Here is a 19,574-nt window from a genome sequence, read left to right as displayed (position 1 = left end):
AAGAGTTGTCCCTGAAGGTTGTTCTGAAGTCAAGTGGGCATCCAATAATATTCCCTCTACCCTATACCTATATTTGATCCCCTCAATAAAACATAAAAACAAGTACTGGACTATTGCTTGACTCTGGGATACTGTGAAGATTTGGTATGCCTGGAAGTGCAGGGTGGGTGATCCCTATTCACCAGCAGCTTCTATGTGTGGGGCGCTACACTTTGGACAAGTGTCACCATCTCTATTATTTATTAGACTTTATCTGTTTTATTTGAAGTTTTCTACAGTTAAGAGGATTGGCTCTTCACTGTTTTTAATCTTTTACACTCCGCATTACTACTATCCTTGGGTAAATCAGCCAGAACCCCAGAGGATTTATAGTACGTGTCTGTGTTATGTAGCCATATAGCATGGCTGGTTGGGATTGATCCATCTAGGCTCTCAGTCCATTAGTTACTGTGACAATCGCTAAGCTCCGATGAAGGGGAATTGTTTTGTCCTCGAAACGTGTTGGTTGTCATTTGATGTTTTTTGGTGAATTAATAAATGACATTTCTGGATTCTGAGCACATGTGTTTGGCCCTCCTTCTGGCTCAATTGTATAATGAAACTGCAATGGCTGTTATTCAACAATGCAGCACCGAATAAAGACATCTCTCTGCTCTCTACTCCCTGTAACATGGTCTCTTGATGTGCAAAGCAATGGCCCTGCTTTGCTCCTAGCGCTGCCATCTCAGGGGGTCTCTGGAGTCTGACATCTTAATCCCGGTCAACCCCCTCATTACATATCTCTCATTTCATGCGTTTACTGGGCATACAAATGATCCTCTTCATATTCTGCTCATATTTATAGAACATTAAAATTGCAACATTTCCAGGAAAACTACAGAACAAAATATTCCTGAAAGATTTTTCCCATAGGATTTGCCAATGAATCCAATTCTGGCAGTCGTCTTGCATATGTGCTGAGCCGGCAGTTTCACGCTGGGAACTGACACCTTGTAGTGAATACCCTCCTTCCATAACCCCATTAGTGAAATTAAAACGTTCCGCGGCTCCCAGTGTTGCAGCTGAATGTAGATTGTGAAAGGAATGTATTATCCTGATGATACCTTGTAATATTCCTGCATTATTTAGCTTTAATTCTAAAAATGTATCAAGCGTTGCAGAGATAAAAACCTTAATAAGCAAAAGAGTCCTCTCTTGTTCATTTCCAATCCAATGGCACTATTTGGAGATTGATACATTGGATTTGTTGGGTTTATTCTTCAATAAATCACCCAATCCACGTGCAACATCCCTGAAATGACATGTTAATGGCAGATACAGTGAATCTAAAAAGTCTACACACTCCTGTTAAAATGTCAGGTTTCTGTGATGTAAAAAAAATGAGACAAAGATGAATAATTTCAGAACTTTTCCCACCTTTAGGCTGGGCTCACACCTATGTGAATTGGATGTGGAATTCCACTGCATCCAATTCGCATGACAGGAGATTGTGAGCCGGTTCACATATGTCCGTTGCGGCTTGCACAGGAGTGCTGTACATTTTTGGCTCTGTTTCAGGGCCAAATTCAGGCAAAAATTCAGCTCCGATTCGACCCTGAAATGGAGACGCATGCATCAGGTGTAAACCCAGCCTGAATGTGACCTATAAACTGCACAACTTAGTTGAACAACAAAATTAAATCTTTTAGGTGGAGGGAAGTAAAAATAAAATAATATGGTTGCATAAGTGTGGTTGTAAACCCTAAAGCCCCGTACACACGAGAGGACTTATGTCCAACAGACTTCCGAAGGAGTTCTGCCGGAGTTCTGCCGGAGTTCTGACGGACTTTTTGACTGAGCGGACTTGGCCACACACAATCACACTAAACTCCGACGGATTCGAACGTGATGACGTACGACTGGACTCGAATAAGGAAGTTCATAGCCAGTAGCCAATAGCTGCCCTAGCGTCGGTTTTAGTCCGTCGGAATAGCATACACACGAGCAAATTTTTCGAAGGGACCGGGTCCGGCGGAGTTCCGTTGGAAAAAATTGAAGCATGTTCCATATTCTAAAGTCCGTCAGACTTTGCGAATCAAAAGTCCATTGCAGCCCACACACGATCGAATAGTCTGACGGAATCAGTCCGTCGGACTTTGGATGTTGAAAAGTCCGCTCGTGTGTACGCGGCATTAGAAAAAAAATTCCAAAAAACAAAACAAAATTTGCAAGACAAAGGCATAATGAGCTAGAATGCATAGCATACTAGCTCATTATGAATTACTTACCTGAGATACTTTATGAATTACTTACCTGGGTATCACGGCTCCAGCGCTGTGATTGGCCGGAGCCGCGATGATGTCACTCCCGTGCATGCATGCGGGAGCCACTGGTAACGGCACAGTCTAACTGAAGCAATGGCTCGTACTTCAGCTTGCCTAAGTGCGCTTGTGCCGCTGATGTCGGCACATGCAAATACAGGGATATCACTTAAACCGTGCAGGTTTAAGAGATATCCAGTGTAAAAAGTGGTTGTAAAGAGTTTACAACCACTTTAAACTAATACTTTGTTGAAGCACCTTTTGATTTTATTACAGCACTCAGTCTTTTTGGGTATGAGTCTTGACTTGGCAATATTTGCCAACTCTTCTTTGCAAAAAACACTCCAAATCTGTCAGATTTCAAGGGCATCTCCTGTGCACAGCCCTCTTCACATCACCCCACATATTTTCTATCGGAGTCAGGTCTGGGCTCTGGCTTGGCCCTTCCAAAAACTGTCATTTCATTCCAGTGAAGCCATTCCTTTGTTGATTTGGGTGTATGCTTTGGCTCGTTGTCATGCTGAAAGATGAAGTTCTTCATGTTTAGCTTTCTAGCAGAAGCCTGAAGGTTTTGTGCCAATATTGACTGGTATTTGGAACTGTTCATAATTCCCTCTACCTTGATTAAGGCCCCTAATCCAGCTGAAGAAAAACAGCCCCAAAGCATGATGCTGCCTCCACCATTCTTCACAGTGGGTATGGTGTTCTTTTGGTGATGTGCAGTGTTGTTTTTGTGCAAAACATATCTTTTGGAATTATGGCCAAAAAGTTCAACCTTGGTTTCATCAGACCATAACACATTTTCCCACATGCTTTTGGGAGACTTCAGATGTGTTTTTGCAAAATTTTGCCAGGCTTGGATGTTTTTCTTCATCTTGCCATTCTACCCCATAGCCCAGACATATGAGGAATACGGGAGATTGTTGTCACATGTACCACATAGCCAGTACTTTCCAGATATTCCTGCAGCTCCTCTAATGTTGCTGTAGACCTCTTGGCAGCCTCCCTGACCTGTTTTCTTTTCGTCTTTTCGTCAATTTTGGAGGGGCCTCCAATTCTTGGTAATCTCACTGTTGTGCCATATTTTCTCCACTTGATGACCATTCCATGGTATATCCAATGTCTTGGAAATTCTTTTGTACCCTTCTCCTGACTGATAACTTTTAACAATGAGATCCCTCTAATGATTTGGAAGCTCTCTGTGGGCCATGGCTTTTGCTGTAGGATGCGATCATGCGACTAAGAAAATGTTAGGAAAGACCTACTAGAACAGCTGAACTTTATTTGGGGTTATTCAGAGGCACTTTAAATGATGGCAGGTGTGTACTCACTCCTATTTAACATGAGCTTGAAGGTGATTGCTTAATTCTGAATACAGTTACATCCCCAGTTATAGGAGGGTGTGCACACTTATGCAGCCACATTAGGTTTATTTTTATTCCCCCACTAAAAGAATTCAGTTTGTTTTCCAATCGAGTTGTACAGTTTATAGATCACATTAAAAGGTGGACATGATTTATCGTTTTACTAGGGGAGTGAAGACTTTTTATATCCACTGTATGTAATGGCGTCCCTCTTTACCCACCTTGTTCAGCAGTGGGTCTTGGCTCTTTTAATGGTTACCTATGATCCACTGGGCTCCAACAATCTCCAGGACTCTTGAAAACACCCAGAGAGTAAAAATTCTCACGCCAGGTCTTCCAAGACACCATGCCCGATTGGGCAGCATTGACCAGTCATGCTAGTTGTCACCAGACGGGGGTCCTCCATTGGTCCTCCACAAGGGCAAACAGCTGCATCTTAAGCCATGGTCACTACGATGGCTAGCCCCATAATATTGCCTTTTCAGTGCGGCAGCTCTGTGTTTCAGTTGCCTCCATGTACACCCATCCCTGGCACATAAACCATTACCTAGACAATCCAGACCTGAGACTCCTTTGGCCTCCCCTCTGTGGCACCTGTCGGACAATCTCTGTGGTCAAGCACATGGGCTACCAGTTAAAGCTAACCTCCTTGTGAAAGAGGTTTGAACCCCCTCCCGACACCAGGGAACTGTAGTGTGTTGTTTATTACTAGTGATTTCTTCTTATGTTCTGTTCACTGTTATTCTGTTTTCTGCTTTCACCTAGTGGCCTTTGTGGGAACTACCCCAGGCACCCCTGTTCTAAAATTGTTTAATTGCTTGTTATACTTTGTTTTATACTTGTTACATAACCCTCTATCATTCTATTAGCATTCTTTCATTCATACAGTAAACTTCAATTTGCACATTACTGTTTGTCTGATCATTTAATTAATAACTTTATGTAAAAATTAGGAACTTTCACTTACAGAGAATAGGTAACTACAGTGTCTGCCTAGTATGCTCAGAACCCTGCACACACTAATATGCAAATCTCGACTTTATCTAGGAAGGGCGTGCTTAGCTTCACCCTGCTTGGTGTTTGGAGGCACTGGAAGGAGGGTCGAGCTCTAGCTACCTAGCTGAAGCTGAGAGTTGGACAATAGGATGGCCATGGGTTTGGGGTTTCAGGGTTGCAAAATGAATATGCTGAAACTTGAAGTATTCCATCCAATAGGGTGCCCGTGGGTTTTAGGATCCAGGGGTGCGATATGTTGAGAATTCAGGTATCCCGTCCAAGTGAGATAGTACTATTATATTTAGTACAGATACACTTTAAATTTATAAAATAATAAAATTTAGTTTTGGATGAAGAGAGGAATGGATATGGCTCCTGTTGGGTTTTTATTGCTCACTGTTTACCTGGGCTAATCACCTAATGTATCCTCAATATTTTACTGTCTTTTTAATCCTCTCTCGACAACTATTATTGCAATTCAATTACGTCCAACTATATTTGTGATGACATAATACATCAGGTACTGTTTTTATATGTTTCTTTAATGTATTTTTATTTTATTTTACTAATATATTTATATTAAACTCACCCTCAAGATGAACTTTTTTTTGTATATACCCCCAATCATTTTTCTTAGTAAAAAATAAATATTCATATTATTATATTGGCAATTAGTCATATAGCTTCAAACCATTGTATACCAATAAGGGAGGATGGGTGACGCTCAGGCTGTAAGGGATAATAATCCTGCATCCACTGCTGCGAATGCCGGCCAGAGAAGGAGCTAAGCTTAGCTTCAAACATTAGTTTGGCAAAAAAAATATGTCCCACAAGCTGCACATCAATGCAGACCCACTTGTAGTGAGGTGAATGGCATTCTCAGCCTGGGCTCCCTCCGGGAAATTCCACCAACGCGCTTCGTTCTGCCGCTCAGAGATGAATCATGGTGATTAAGCTATAAGAGGAAGAGCAAAATTTGTTGGGGACGTGGCCTGCTGGGTGCCCAGGCTGAGATTGCCATTCACCTCACTAAAAGTTGATGTTCGGCTTGTCCCCCTTGACATGCTGCTATGCCCCCTTGAAATAAGACATCGGACAGGTAGAGAGTTGAGTTTTTTACACTTTTATTAAAAGTAAGTAACATCATCATCATCATCATCATCATAATCACTAATAAGAAAAAATAAGTGGATGATTTTGGAGAATGAGCAACCAGCGAGCTCCTTTTATAATACGTAATACTGTTTTGAGAAGAACAAAATAGATCAGAGGATTGTAGAACTCTTATTTACACTGTGGAGAAGACACAGGGGGGGTCAGTCCATACTGGGGTAGCTCAGAAGACTCCTAGAGGGGGATAGACACTGACAGAACCCCAGTGACACCTGACACCATCGAAGACCGCAGCCACCAGATTAACAGAACAATCTTATACCGGTCGGTGACTCAACCTCCATAGTATCTCTAAATCTGATGTTTCAGATTTTCTAATGAATATTAGTTTCTTGCACTCAAGGGATGTGGACAACACTGTAATTTTTTTTCCTTAAACATGTTTGGCCTGATTTATCAAGATAGGATAACGTTTAAGGCATGCTAAATAAGCCCCAAAAGTGTTTGAAAGGTCACCTCTATTGTCTTTATCAGCATTGGCATTTTGTACAAATAATAATTCTCCAGCAAAGAGTCAGGAACTATTTACACTTTTGTGGTGTCTTCACTCACATTGGGTAAGAGCAGTTTCTCCACAACTTAGTAAATGAGCAGAAGCTCAGCTTGCTTCCATCATCCAATCATGTGCAAGCAAAAATGCTGTTTTTTTTTTTTTTTCATTTTCCTTGCACATGATTGAGTATTCTTTGCCAAATTAAGCTTTACCTCATTTACTAAACTCTGGAGCAACTGCACGTGCAGAGTGCACAGCCTATTTGCCTTTAGTAAATCAACCCCTTTGTGTTCAGGTAGCCCATTGAAAATTATGGCCTAATAATGCACTAAAACCTCCCAAAAACTGGACAGTTCACAAAATTTGTTTTGCAATGCACTATGGTGCGATGCAGTGTGCTGCAAATCATATGCATTTTCTTGGGATGCCATTCAAAATGGAAAGTGCTGCTACACATACCTTGTGTGTACCACAATGCTGATGTGTAAATGGACCTTTAGGCTCTGTTTCCACTATTGCGAGTTGTTGTGCGACTTGGCACATGTGAAGTCGCACAGACTCCAAAAAAGGTTTTTGTACTACTTTGCTCCAACTTCGGGGCAACTTGTTCTCCCATGGTTCTCACCAGTCGCATTGCAAAGTCGCACTGTAAACTTTAGGGTCGCAATAGTGGAAACTGAGCCTTAGGGGTTGATTTACTAAAGGCAAATAGACTGTTCACTTTGCAGCGTTGCTCCAGAACATGAGCAACTGAGGAAAGCTTCACTTTGAAAATAATACCCAATCACAAGCAAGGGGAAAAAAAAACAGCAGTTTTGCTTGCACATGATTTGGTGATGGAAGTCAACAGAGTTTCTGCTCATTTACTAAGATTTGGAGCAACTGTAGTAAATGAACCCTTTAATTTCCTCTGCTGCCTCTCAGAAAGGGGAAGTTCACTGATCTACCATTACCAACTGAATAACTTTCAAGCGACAGCAAAGAGCTGTGTGAATAACGAGCCTCTATCTCAGCTTAGTCAGTCTAAATTAGATTTATTTCTAAAGTAAGTGCATCCAATATACTGATGATGAATATATATCTACGCAATCACCTCCACTAACAACCAGTCTGTCTTTGCAGAGTTTATCTCAGATAAGGGCTCAGACTTTAATCATCCCTTAGCTCTTCTGTGGAAGGTAATCAAAGGACTGTAGATCATTAAAAAGCCCCTCCCCCTCAGTCAGTGAAGGAGTCTGCAGAAAAAACTGAATCCAGTCCTACATATTTTGGTTGGTTTGGATCCTCCGTGACATCTTCTTGTATTTCCTGGCCAATATTCCTCAAAAGATTGGGCGAGGATGGGTTGTGTTACTCTCAACTCTCTATGGTTCCAGCATCATGTTTCCTATCTGGCACACGGCTGTCACCAATTCTGAGCTTCACATTCAGTGCCAGGGCTGGGGGCCAATTAGTAAAAAAGCTTTTCTAAGTTGTGAACTTTAAATGGCCAAAAAACACATTACTTGGCATTAGAGCAACATGTTGCGATGCCTGCCTCTAGTCTTAATGCCGTGTACACACGGCCGGACTTTTCAACAGCAAAGTTCCGACGGAATGAATCCAGCAGACAATTTTGACCGTGTGGGGGCTTCATCGGACCTTTTCTGTCAAAAAATCAGACGGACTGTAGATTAAGAACATGCTTTAAATCTTTCCAACGCACTTGAGTCCGGTCGAAAAATCCATTTGTCTGTATGCTAGTCTGACGGACGAAAACCGATGCTAGGGCAGCTATTGACTACTGGCTATGAACTTCCTTATTCTGGTCTGGTCGTACGTCATCACGGTCAAATCTGTCGGACTTTGGTGTGATTGTGTGTAGAAAAGTCAGTTTGTTCAGAAAGTCCGGCGGAAGTCCGCTGAAAGTCCGTCAGGAAGACCGTCGGACCTAATTTGCTGGAAAGTCTGGTTGTGTCGTATTATTCTGCTCTTGTTTCTTCAGTGACCCCCTATGTGTGTATTCCTGTGATCCCTGTGTCTCCAGTGACTCCTATATCTCCAGCCACCTTTGTGTCTCCAGTGACTCCTGGATGTTCCAGTGACTCCTGTATAGCCAATGGCCCCTGTGACTCCACTGACCCAGGATGCTCCTGTGACCCCTGTGTCTGCAATTATTCCTATGTCTTCAGTGACCCCTGTGTGTCCAGGGACTCCTGAGTCTCTGGTGACCCCTGTGTCTGCTCTGTCTTCAGTGACCCCTGTGTGCTCCAGTGACCCCTGTGTCTTCAGTATGTACTATGTCTTCACTGACCCCTGTATGCTCTTGTGTTTCCAGTGACTCTTGTATCTTCAGTACTCCTGTGTCTCCAGTGGCTTCTATGTGCCCCTGGCACCTCTGTTTCCAGTGACTCTTGTCTCCAGTAACCTATGTGCACTCCTATGTCTCCATTGCACCCCTGTGACTCCAAGTGTACCCTGTGTGGCCATGACTCTAATTGTATCCGTGTCTCCACATAGCCTCCATTATGCCACACACTTTTTTGGCCTTTTATGTGCCACTGTCAGTACCCTCTTCTGCCTCTCCACTTTCAAGCACGCTCCTGCAATCAGATTATCTTTCTCTCTGTGAATATGGACCCCTGTCCATGATAGGTTGTAAGCCGAGGCAAATGCTCTGCCATTTTTCTCCTTCATAGACCAAATTATATGTGTTTGCCCAATGGCAACATAGACATTCATATAAGGCCAACCATCAGCGGTTCGAATCGACAGTTCGAAACCAGCCAAGATTCAAGCCATGCATGGGAAGGCTGAATGTACCACGTTGATTGATTGATCAACTTGGGTACAGCCAGTCTGTCTGGATTTTACGTGAGATTATCGCTAGTGGCTGGTATAGCAGCTAGCAATAATCACTATCTTCTCCTGGCAGGGCCAGCTTCTTCTGCCCCTTCCGGTTGAATACAATGGCTCGGCGGGAGGAATTCCCCTATCAACAATGACAGTGTTGATGGGGGAAAAGAGCAACTTTTTGCAGGATAGAAATTTGCTCTGTGTATGGCCTGTATGAGTCTTTTTTAAAATCACAGCTCTGGGGCAAAATATGCCAACACAGCCAGTCTCCATATTGTGCCTGGAGTCACGTGTGAAAACTCAGCCCTTATCTGACCTCAGCAGCTTTGACTGGTTGCAATTGCAGATGAGAGCACCTCACTTACAAGACAGCTTATAAGCGCTCAGGCTGCACGAAAGCCTCAGCTCTTCAGCAGAAGTTAATGAGCTTGGGACATTAAATCACCAAATGGCCCAAATGGTTTAAGTTTCCTAATGTCTTTGATACATAAAAAGAAAACTTTACACTACCTTGCAATGAAGGATTAAATTAGAATTGTCAGTGATGATACACAGCGGTGTACCTCAGGGACAAATCAAATTTTACCTGCTGTCAAGTCAAAGCAGCGGCTGCACGGTGTTCATGGTGAACTCCGTGTTGGCTTTTGCCAGTTACCGTCTGTTTCTCCAGCTGTCTTCAGAAGTCTATACAGATCTGCAATTGCGGAGAAACCAGAACCAACAATGTGCTCAGTGGAAGGGGAAGTCTAACACGTTTGGTCCCTTTTGCCCGTGACCACAATCTACATTATACTATTTCACAGGGGTCAGTCGGGGCTCTGTCTTCTAAACGGTCGCACTGGGGACTATTTCTGTGTGTGAATAATAGATTTCATGGAAGCAGTTTTTTTGGGGTGAAACATTGATCAATGTTTTAAAGGACAAGCCATGTGAAACTGACTTTTCAATCTTGTGTGGATGCTACCAAAGTTGAACAACCTGCTGGCTTCCTATATCTCTTGAACTCCAGTGGAGGAAGATATTCAGATGAAATGCAATTGTGGGCAGGGCAGAGATGCAAGCTACTTTGGTGAAAGCTTACCATTGTGGGAGGGACAGAGACACAAACTACTTCTGGAAATCTCACCATTGTGGGAAGGGCAGAGACAAAAATGACTGCAGGGAACGTCTCACCATTGTGGGAGGGGCAGAGACACAAACTATTGAAGGAAATCTGATCATTGTTGGAGGGGCAGAGACACAAACTACTGAAGAAAATCTAATCATTGTAGGAGGGGCAGAGACACAAACTAATGCGGGAAATCTGATCATTGTGGGAGGGGCAGAGACACAAACTGCAGGAAAACGTCTCCACTGGAGTCTGGGATATATAAAAAGCTGATGGGAGGTTGAGGTCTTCAGCTCCCACCTATAACTGAACTGCTTGCTTAGCATGGAGTCCACCTTACAGTAGCAGTTCTTACACCCATGGTATGAGCAACGTATGAAACCAGCAAATCGAACCAAGTAAAGCTGAGACAGCACACCAACCTTTCGCCTTCTTTCTCCAAGGTGGCTGCAGTCGGAGGATTATAGAAGCAGCTGTGACAAACTGTCTGTGTTCCGTTTAGAAAAACAATCGCAGCCCAGATCCAAAGTCCTCTGAGCCAAATTCTCTCTTTTTATTTTTTTTTTGTACTGCGCACAATATTAATCTCTGTACAAGGGATTATGAAACCATGCTTCATTAAGGCAAACACAGTGCTTGTGATTTCTTTTTTTCTCCTTGTGTACACAACGTTGTTCTTCGTTAACTGTAATAGTAATTAAGCTCCTGGCATGTCGCTAGTGTCTAAACGTACTTGTTAGCGAGTCCAGAGAATCATAGCCAATAATAATATGAATATGCATAAGCTCAAAACCAGTAAAGAAAGGCAAAATAATCTTTGCATCAAACACCTTGTGTCAAGTCTTGCGCTGCGCGGTCACCTCCTGCGAAGTCGCCATATGCACGTTGTAAGGTGGACATATGGCGGTTTTAGATTATACACGTTGCTTGTTCTTTTAGAACAGACAGGAAAGGATGAGGGGGGACAACTGGAACTGGGTGTTCAACTTCATTTGGGAAAACAGATTTTCCTTGGATAAACATTTGAAAAATATTGCGCACAAATTGAACCAGAATAGCGTTCCTTTTTTTTTTTTTTTTTTGGTTTGTTTTTTTCTTTTTTGCCTCTTCCAAACAGAGGTTGTGTTTTGTTTTCTAATCTTTCTATTCAGGCTGGCTAATAAAATACATCTCTGTGATTCAATAGCACCCCAAACCCAAAGAGATCCCTACCCTTCACCACTTGTCATATTTAACACACTGTGGGAGAGATTTTCTTTCCAAAATTTGCCTGGCTGAGAACCTGACATTATGACTCGAACAAACATGGCATGGGAGAGGGGGTAAGATCACTGGGCCATGCAAGACTTCATTTCCAATTTGCTCCAGAACTCAAGATTTTGTTACCCAACTAAAGATGGCAGGGTGAGATCACTGGGTCCCGCAAGACATTGTTTCTGAAATTGCCTCACTGAGAACTCAAGATATTGCCATCACCAAACCAAAGATGACAGAGAAGGATTGTTGGCTCACGCAAGACATCATTTCCAAAATCGTCTCACTGGGATCTCAAGATGTTGTCCTCTCCAACCAAAGACGTTGTCCTCTCCAAACAAAGTGAGATCATTGGGTCAAGAGAGATGTCATTTCCAAAACGGACTCAATAAAAGCTCAAGATCTAGTCAATTCCTGACCAAAGATGGTGGGGTGAGATTGTTGAGCCAAAGGAGATGTCATTTCCAAAACGACCTCATTGAGATTTTTAAGATGTTGTCAACTCCCGACCAGAGATGTTGGATCAGATTATTGGGTCATGCAAGACCTCGCTTTCAAAACTGCCTCACTGAGAACTCAAGATGTCGATGTCCCCCATCCAAAGATGGCATGGTGAGATCACTGGGCCACGTAATGTTATAACAGACATAAAAAGAGAAACACTGAAGGAAATCAGACGAAGCATTATTTAACGAACACAAGCACTTTGGCGATTGGCCTGCTACGGTATGTACATTTGGCCTCTTTTTAAAGAACTTTGGAAAGTAATTAAATCATAAAAAAATGCTATAAATAGGATAAGGTAGGAATTTCCTCTTCACAGGTGGAAAAATAGTTTATCAACAGCCAAATTTACAAACGTTCTTTTGCTTTTTTTTTTTTTTCCTTTAAAACACAAAGCATGCCCAGATCCACCACATGGTTCCGTGGCCCCTTTTGCTTTTGGTCTTCTTCCACGACGTTCCAGAATATTCCGTTCTTTTTCCAGTACGTCAATTTCAGATGATCGAGAGGGTAGGAAAGTGAATAATATTAATCGTACGGAATATATAATTATATATTTTTGTTGTCTTAATCAGGTCCATGTGTTGTGATGCGGCTATAACGTCAGGGAGGGGGAGCCGAGGAACAACCAATGCGTCACAGTCAGCAGTAAGAGTGCTGTGCCGGGCCTAGATAATATCGCAGAGGAATTGTCGGCAGAAATGGGATCACTGGAAGATCGTCCAACTATGTTGTCCTTTCCGAGAGACTGCTGTAAAAAAAAAAAGAAAACAAAAAAAAGAAAAACTAGTTTAGACTTATATATTTACAGGATGTCTTTTTGCTTTGTGAAGCCTACCCATAGACCAAGGGTATGCAACCTCGGCCCTATAGCTGTGCTGAAACTACAAGTCCCATGAGACATTGCAAGACCCCGACAATCACGGCCATGACATTTTGTTGCAGAGGCATGATGGGATTTGTAGTTTCACCACAGCTAGAGGGCCGAGGTTGCCTACCCCTGCCATAGACAAAAGACATTGATTGTAGTAATTGTATTGTTTGCCTGGTCCAATGAAAGTTGAGATTTTGTTTGTCTGTATAATGAGGTGGTGGCCAACCTACAATGGAGGTATGATGTATAGACCCCTGTTTTCAGTCTTAGACTGCTATCTGTCATGGCAAATGCACCATTTAATCAATAATTGATTTTTTAAGTGTGGAGTTAGGAGCACCTAGTAAGAACAGTCATGCAGCTTAATGATTAGTAAAAATGTTCATTGAGCCAATGCGATTCTGGTCTCCTCCTTAGTCCTCTAGAAAGTGAGATTTATATAGGAGTATGTGTCTCTGCCCCTCACACAATGGTGAAGTTTCCCTTCAGTAGTTTGTCTCTGCCCCCCCCCCCCTCCCACAATGATGAGATTTCCTTGCTGTAGTTTGTGCCTCTGCCCTTCCCACAATGTATGTTCCTGGCAGTAGTTTGTGTCTCTGCCCCTCCTACAATGATGAAATTTCCCAGCTGCAGTATTGGTCCTTACTACTTCCACATAATCAAATCTCTAACCCAAAAGTATTTATTAAAAGAGAAGTATGGGTTTCCTTTTTTAACTTCATCCTATTCCCTGAGAGCTGCTAATAAATAAAAGTCTTCCCAGCCCTCTGAAAATTGCACCCTTTCTTTTAAAATCAAGGTAAATACCTGTGGGAGGGGCTACAGTCTTCTCTAGAGATCTATGCCAACAATCTTGTCGGGATCCACCTCCTCTGCTTGAGGGCTCTGGGCTGTTCTGCTCTACCCTTCCTCCCTCTCTCATACAGTACACAGTTCAGATGGATTCTCTTGCAGACAGCCTCTATCTGCACACTGTGTAGCTGCCTGCTATGCTGCAGTTTTGATCTGTGAAATTCCCAGATAAAAATGGCTGTGCAGCATAGCAGTGTGCAGATAGATCCTGTCTGTAAGAGAATGGATCTGGGCTGTGTACTATGTGAAGGGATGCGGGAGGGGAAGAGGAGCTGTGCTGTCCGTGCTCAGATTGTGTGCAGTACAAGGATGCCAGGAGGAGCTCAATGGGAGCTCAATGGGGGCTCATGGAGGATGGTGGGGCACAACTAAAACTGGCTTACCAGATTGGCGGGGGGGGGGGGGGGGGGTAAAGCCCTCGCCAACTCCTCCCCCTAGATCCAGCCATGTATATTCCACTTCTTTATTTTACACTATGCACAGGAATATCACAGTGACTGAACTTGTTTACTGTGCCTGTTTAGTAGGTGCAGCTACATCTTGCAGTAGAGGAGGGGCAGAGACAGGGGGTGGACTGCCAAAGTTGTATCTCCCTCCTCTATACTTTCACACAGCAAATGGACCGTTACAGGGACCTGCATGACACATGAAGTGCCTCTTCTGGAAAAACCAAAGAAGGGAGGAAAGAAATAACAGCTGTTTCATGATTGTGATAATATTTGTCAATTATCTAGCCCACTGGTCATCAACTCCTGTCCTCAGGGCCCACTAACAGGCCAGGTTTGCAAGATAACTGAAATACATCACAGGTGATATCATTTGCTGCTCAGTGATTGCAGTATTCTAGTCTGCATCTCCCCCAAGGTAATACATAAAACCTGCCCTGTTAGTGGGCCCTGAGGACAGGGTTGATGACCACTGATCTAGCCTATCCCATACTTTTCCTTTAATTCTACATTATGGACAGTCTGTTGGGTGGAAGTGACACCATCATTTGGATGGCAGTTGTGTGAAGTTGGGAAATCTATTGGGGAGATCCTTCTGCTAAATTTTTCTAGAGATATGAACAGCCTGGGAGGAAATTTACTGAATCATTGATTTTGGATAGAACTGGCAATAAAAAGTTTCTTCAAGTTTATCTTTAGTAACTTTTCTAAGAATGCTCCACTCACCTCCGCCAGGCAGAGTTGGGTGTCCACAGTGTCGTTTAATTTCATTCTCTGCGCCTAGGAAAAAATAAAAAAAAAGAAGAAAACACTTTAATTGAGACGTCTGATGAGCTGCTGACACAAATCGCCGCCAGTTGCTCGCACAGAATGAAGAACATTTTTTTTTCTCACCATGTTCCTTAGCAAACACACAAAGCCTTCCTCGGTTGCAGGATTCTCATTGTAGCCGGTGAAATTAATTACATGGCAAGACGCTGAGATTAATCCAGCGCCATCAGCCGTATTAATTAGCTGGAACCGGCTGCTTGGCAGCTCGTTATAGCGACCGGCTGATATATTGATGTCCGACTGACGCATCCTTCTTTGTTCTCGAGCGCGTTCTTATGATAATTGTTGGCCGGCCAGGAAAAGTCTGGATGGAAATTAATGATGACAATCCAGACGGCAGAGGAGTGACTGGATTTAAAGGGAATTAGTCACGCACCTGGGGGAGAAGCCTCAGATGGAAGCTGCCATGCTTTGGCTCCCAGAGCTGTGTTCATGTTATATTATAACTCCAATTATAGAAGTGATGCCACTGGTATGAATGCCAGGGGTCAGAGAATGACTGCCCTTGGGGGGTCAGGGGGCTCATTCACACCAGCTTTATTGGGCAGCATATGATAGCGCAGTGCCAGTGCACAGCCAAGGCAATTTCCTTAAGTCCTATTGCTTCAGTTTACACCAATGTGCTTTGTTACCACACACTGAAAAAAGTAGAACACGTTGCATTTAAGCACAGTGCATTTTAATATGCTGTAACACATCAAAACACGCTGTCAATGACTTAGTTAAATGCAGTATGCATGAAAACAGCACAAACCGCTGGAATGAATGAGCCCTAATGGGTCATCTTATAATGGGAGGGTTTGCTCACACACTATGTAGTTGGGGTACATTGTTGCAACATGCGACAATGCATAATGTGTAGGTGCGATTTGGTGCCATTCATTCTGAAGGCTAAGTTCACACTACTGCACGTCAGGAAAATTGTACACTTTTCCGATATGCAGAGAAATGCCCTGCCATTTAGGCAATTACATTTTGCAATTGTTAATGGCAGCCCTGCACATATGCAAATGCACCACGTTTTCACGCACACCATTTTTGGAAAAAGAGTCTGGGATTTTCTTTCTACATTTCTCATGCGTATGGTAATCCATTGAAATGAATGGGCTGCTGCACACATGCCCACGCTTGGTTGCACCTATAGGTGTTAATCAAGCTGAATGACTCCCCAATGCACTTTTGGATGGATGTGTGATGTAGCATTGCGCCAATGCACAGCAGCCACAGTGCTTGGCCATTGCTGGGTGCTCTAGGACGCCATTCAGAAAAGAAACAACACATTTAGGCTTGGTTAACATTATCGTGGGTTGGGCACATTTGCACGCTGTCCTGACACGCACAGCATCGATTCGCCCTTCAGCAGACGTGCAACAGTGCCATTCATTTTTAATGGCACACCCAGACATCTATTATATTTTAATGCCACCCCCATGCATTATGAGCATAACTCTGGAAAAGGATCAGGGGCTCCTTATATGTGTTTCTCATGCATAGGACACCCCATTGAAATGAATGGGCAGGCCTACATGTGATGCACGGGAGTGTGCAGAAAACGGTGAACCTAGACTTAGCGTGAGTCACAGGAGAGAGTTCTGCGTCTACACATGCTCACATCCTATACAGTATATCATAGACCAGACCAAAAATTGTGTAGCAAAGGACTTTTAAGAGCATATTAAAGGTTCTGGTACCACACAAATACACAAAAAAACGATATTTTATTATACAACGATTATATAACAATATTATAATAAATACAAGAAAGCTCACATATATATTCTACATATGGGTTTTTGTAAATCAGTGAAACAGTCCACATGCAAGCTCAATGTGTTTCAAACATCCATTGTCTTCTTCAGGAGACCATGTGAACATAATATGTTACCCATGCAGGTGAACAAACTCCTTTAGGAACAATTTGTAATGACATCTACTACAGAGCATTGTCAATGTGAACCAATGCTTCCATAGGGACAGCCAAAAGACCAAAAGTCACACAAACATAGCAAAAGGGATGCCAGAATAGCTGTCAGGCAAGTTAGTCAGCCATCATAAAGCAGTCCTATGTCCTATATGAACAGCACGTTCAATGTTGTTCATGTGGGACATAGGGCAGTTTTATGATGGCTGGTTAACTGGCTTGGCAGCTATTCTGGCGTCCCTTGTGCTATGATTGGGTGACTTTTGGTGCTCTGGCTCTCCCTTCTGTCCCTATGGAAAAATTGCTTTGCATTGACAACACTGCAGTAGAAGTCAATATAAATTGTTCCTAAAGGAGTTTGTTCACATGTTTCCCTGAAGAAGACAACGGATCTTCGAAGTGTATTGAACTTGCATGTGGACCATTTCATTGATGTACAAAAACTCATATGTAGAACATATGTGCAACAGATGGACGTGTTTTCTTTATTTGTGTTTATAACTTTTTGTATAATAAAATATAGATTATTTTAATGTATTTGTGTGGTATCAGAATCTTTCATATGCCCCCAAAAGTCCTTTGCTACACAATTTTCCGTCTGCTTTAGCCTTAACCTGCTTTACAACCTACTGTAAATGCCTGGGCCATAAATCTGTATAGACTGCTGCAGATATATTGTTGCTTCTATGATTGTTTGTTACATTGTTGCGTACATTTTATTTAACAGAAGATGTCAATCAATCCAACCAAAAGGCAAAAATAAACCAATTCAAATAAAAACCTGCATCCAGAAACTTGTTTGTTGAAGCAATAATAAACCCAAGGAGAAAAGTCTGAACTTCATGTTTGCTGAGCGCACATAATGCACGCCAATCATTTATCGTGTGACAAGCCGCTTTGGGCCGCCATGTCCCTTTATGCTTAGCGTGTCCTCAATGCAGGAGATGTTGTCAATCACATAAGCATTAGGCTGCAAAGTGGGGGCGGGGGGGGGGGGGTCAATGTCAGTGGAGAACATCACCTTTAGTTATACTCATCAGTGCTGACATGTAAGCATGTGATCCCAGCTGGAAGAGCACGCGACAGGTGACCACGGTTGGCCAACAAGGAGACCATTCAAGTCAGAGTGGTCACCCTAGAGGCAGAAATGTTTTTGCTTTGGAAATAAAAAAATTCTGTTGGAAAGAAAAGCTGATCATGCAATAAAAGGCAGAAAACAAGAACATTACATTCCCTGAACATCGCTGCATCTGATATGAAGTCATATGGAAAATGTACAGAGACAGGCACAGATTTTACTATTTGAGCTGTCATTTAGGATCATTTGTTTTTTCCTTGTCATAATACAACATAACTTCCTCCATAATATATTTTACTAAACCAGGGGTAGGCATCCTTTTCAGCACAGTGTGCTGAAAAATATTTTCAAAGAAATTGAGAGTGCCGATTTTATAACAAAAAAATGTAATCTTCACACTCTCAATCAAGTGAAGGTTTTTTTTTAATAAAATAAATGCTGTAAACTACTTTAGTAGTGAGAAATTAACATCCCGCACTCTCACGCCTCAGATCAGCCCCACTTCCTGCACCTTCACACCTTAGATCACTGTCCCCCCTGCAAATCTCCTCTACCACTCTAACCCCCTGCTCATCTGCCCCACCACTCTAACCCCCTGCTCATCTGCTCCCCCCCACCACTGTACCACCCTGCTCATCTGTCCCACACTGCAATACCCTGCTCATCTGCCCCACCAATGTTCCCCTTTCTCATTTGCCCCACCACTGTACCTCCCTGTACATCTGCTCCACCGCCGTACCCCTATGCTCTTCTGTCTCACCACTGAACCATCTTCTCATCTGTCCTAACACTGAACTTATCTGCTCACATGCCCCACCACTGTAACTCCCTTTCTCATCTGTCCCACCAATGTACCTCCTGCACATCTATCCAACTTCTGTTCTCCCTGCTCATCTGTACCAACAATGTACCTCCTTTCTCCTCTGCCCGCCACTGTATCCCCCCTGTACATCTGCCCCATCTCTGTACCCCCTGCTCTTCTGCCCAAACACTGTAACCCCCTGCTCATGTGTCCCACCAATGCACCTCCATTCACATCTGCCCCACCGCTGTACCCCCTGCTCTTCTGTCCCAATGACAGTCCTCCTCCTGGAAACAGGGACCGCCCCCCTAGAAGAATTGCACCCAATCTCTTCCCCATCACAAAAACCGACGATCCCAGCTACAGCAAAGTTAGAGAACCAAACAATGTTTCCCATCTTTTACAATGTGTGGGGGCTCAGTGCCTCCCCCTAAGTGCAGGTGCGGTATGGGGAATTCTGAAACTGAAATGCATTAGTGTCTCACTGACACTTCCCTGCGCTGCTCTGCTGATGGGGAGTGAGACGAGTGCCGGCAAAAGAGGCTTTGAGTGCCTCTTGTGGCACCAGTGCCAGGGGTTACCTACCCATGTACTAAACTGCTTTTTCAGGATCAATCACATAAAGAAAGCAAAACATTACCCATTTATATGAACGAACGCAAACTGAGATGCGTACGTAATGATCAGAGATTAGCTATGGTTTATACAATGGGGCCGCCATTACAGTGAAGGTGTTGCAGGCC

At 43.1% G+C, this 19,574-nt stretch overlaps 1 protein-coding gene across 2 annotated transcripts in view; it reads right to left on the bottom strand.

Moving 5' to 3' along the window:
- Nucleotides 1-5,767: 5,767 nt before the first annotated feature.
- Nucleotides 5,768-19,574, bottom strand: part of GFRA1 (GDNF family receptor alpha 1) — a 264,489-nt gene continuing 250,682 nt past the window's right edge. The window contains exons 8-9 of one of the 2 annotated variants that reach the window (XM_077454931.1): nucleotides 14,926-14,979; nucleotides 5,768-12,778 (exon numbers count right to left, since the gene is read on the bottom strand). In XM_077454931.1, coding sequence (XP_077311057.1) covers nucleotides 12,623-12,778; nucleotides 14,926-14,979 — 210 coding nt within the window. In that variant the 3' untranslated portion in view covers nucleotides 5,768-12,622. The remainder of the gene's footprint in view (nucleotides 12,779-14,925; nucleotides 14,980-19,574) is intronic. The other variant, XM_077454932.1, reaches the window with a different exon arrangement.

Source organism: Lithobates pipiens, unplaced genomic scaffold (genome assembly GCF_037356315.1).
Source record: "Lithobates pipiens isolate NorthernLeopardFrog02 unplaced genomic scaffold, aLitPip1_a1.2 Scaffold_25, whole genome shotgun sequence".
Taxonomy (NCBI): domain Eukaryota; kingdom Metazoa; phylum Chordata; class Amphibia; order Anura; family Ranidae; genus Lithobates; species Lithobates pipiens.
The sequence above is the reverse complement of the archived record's forward strand: the minus strand, read 5'-3'. Positions and strand labels throughout refer to the sequence as shown.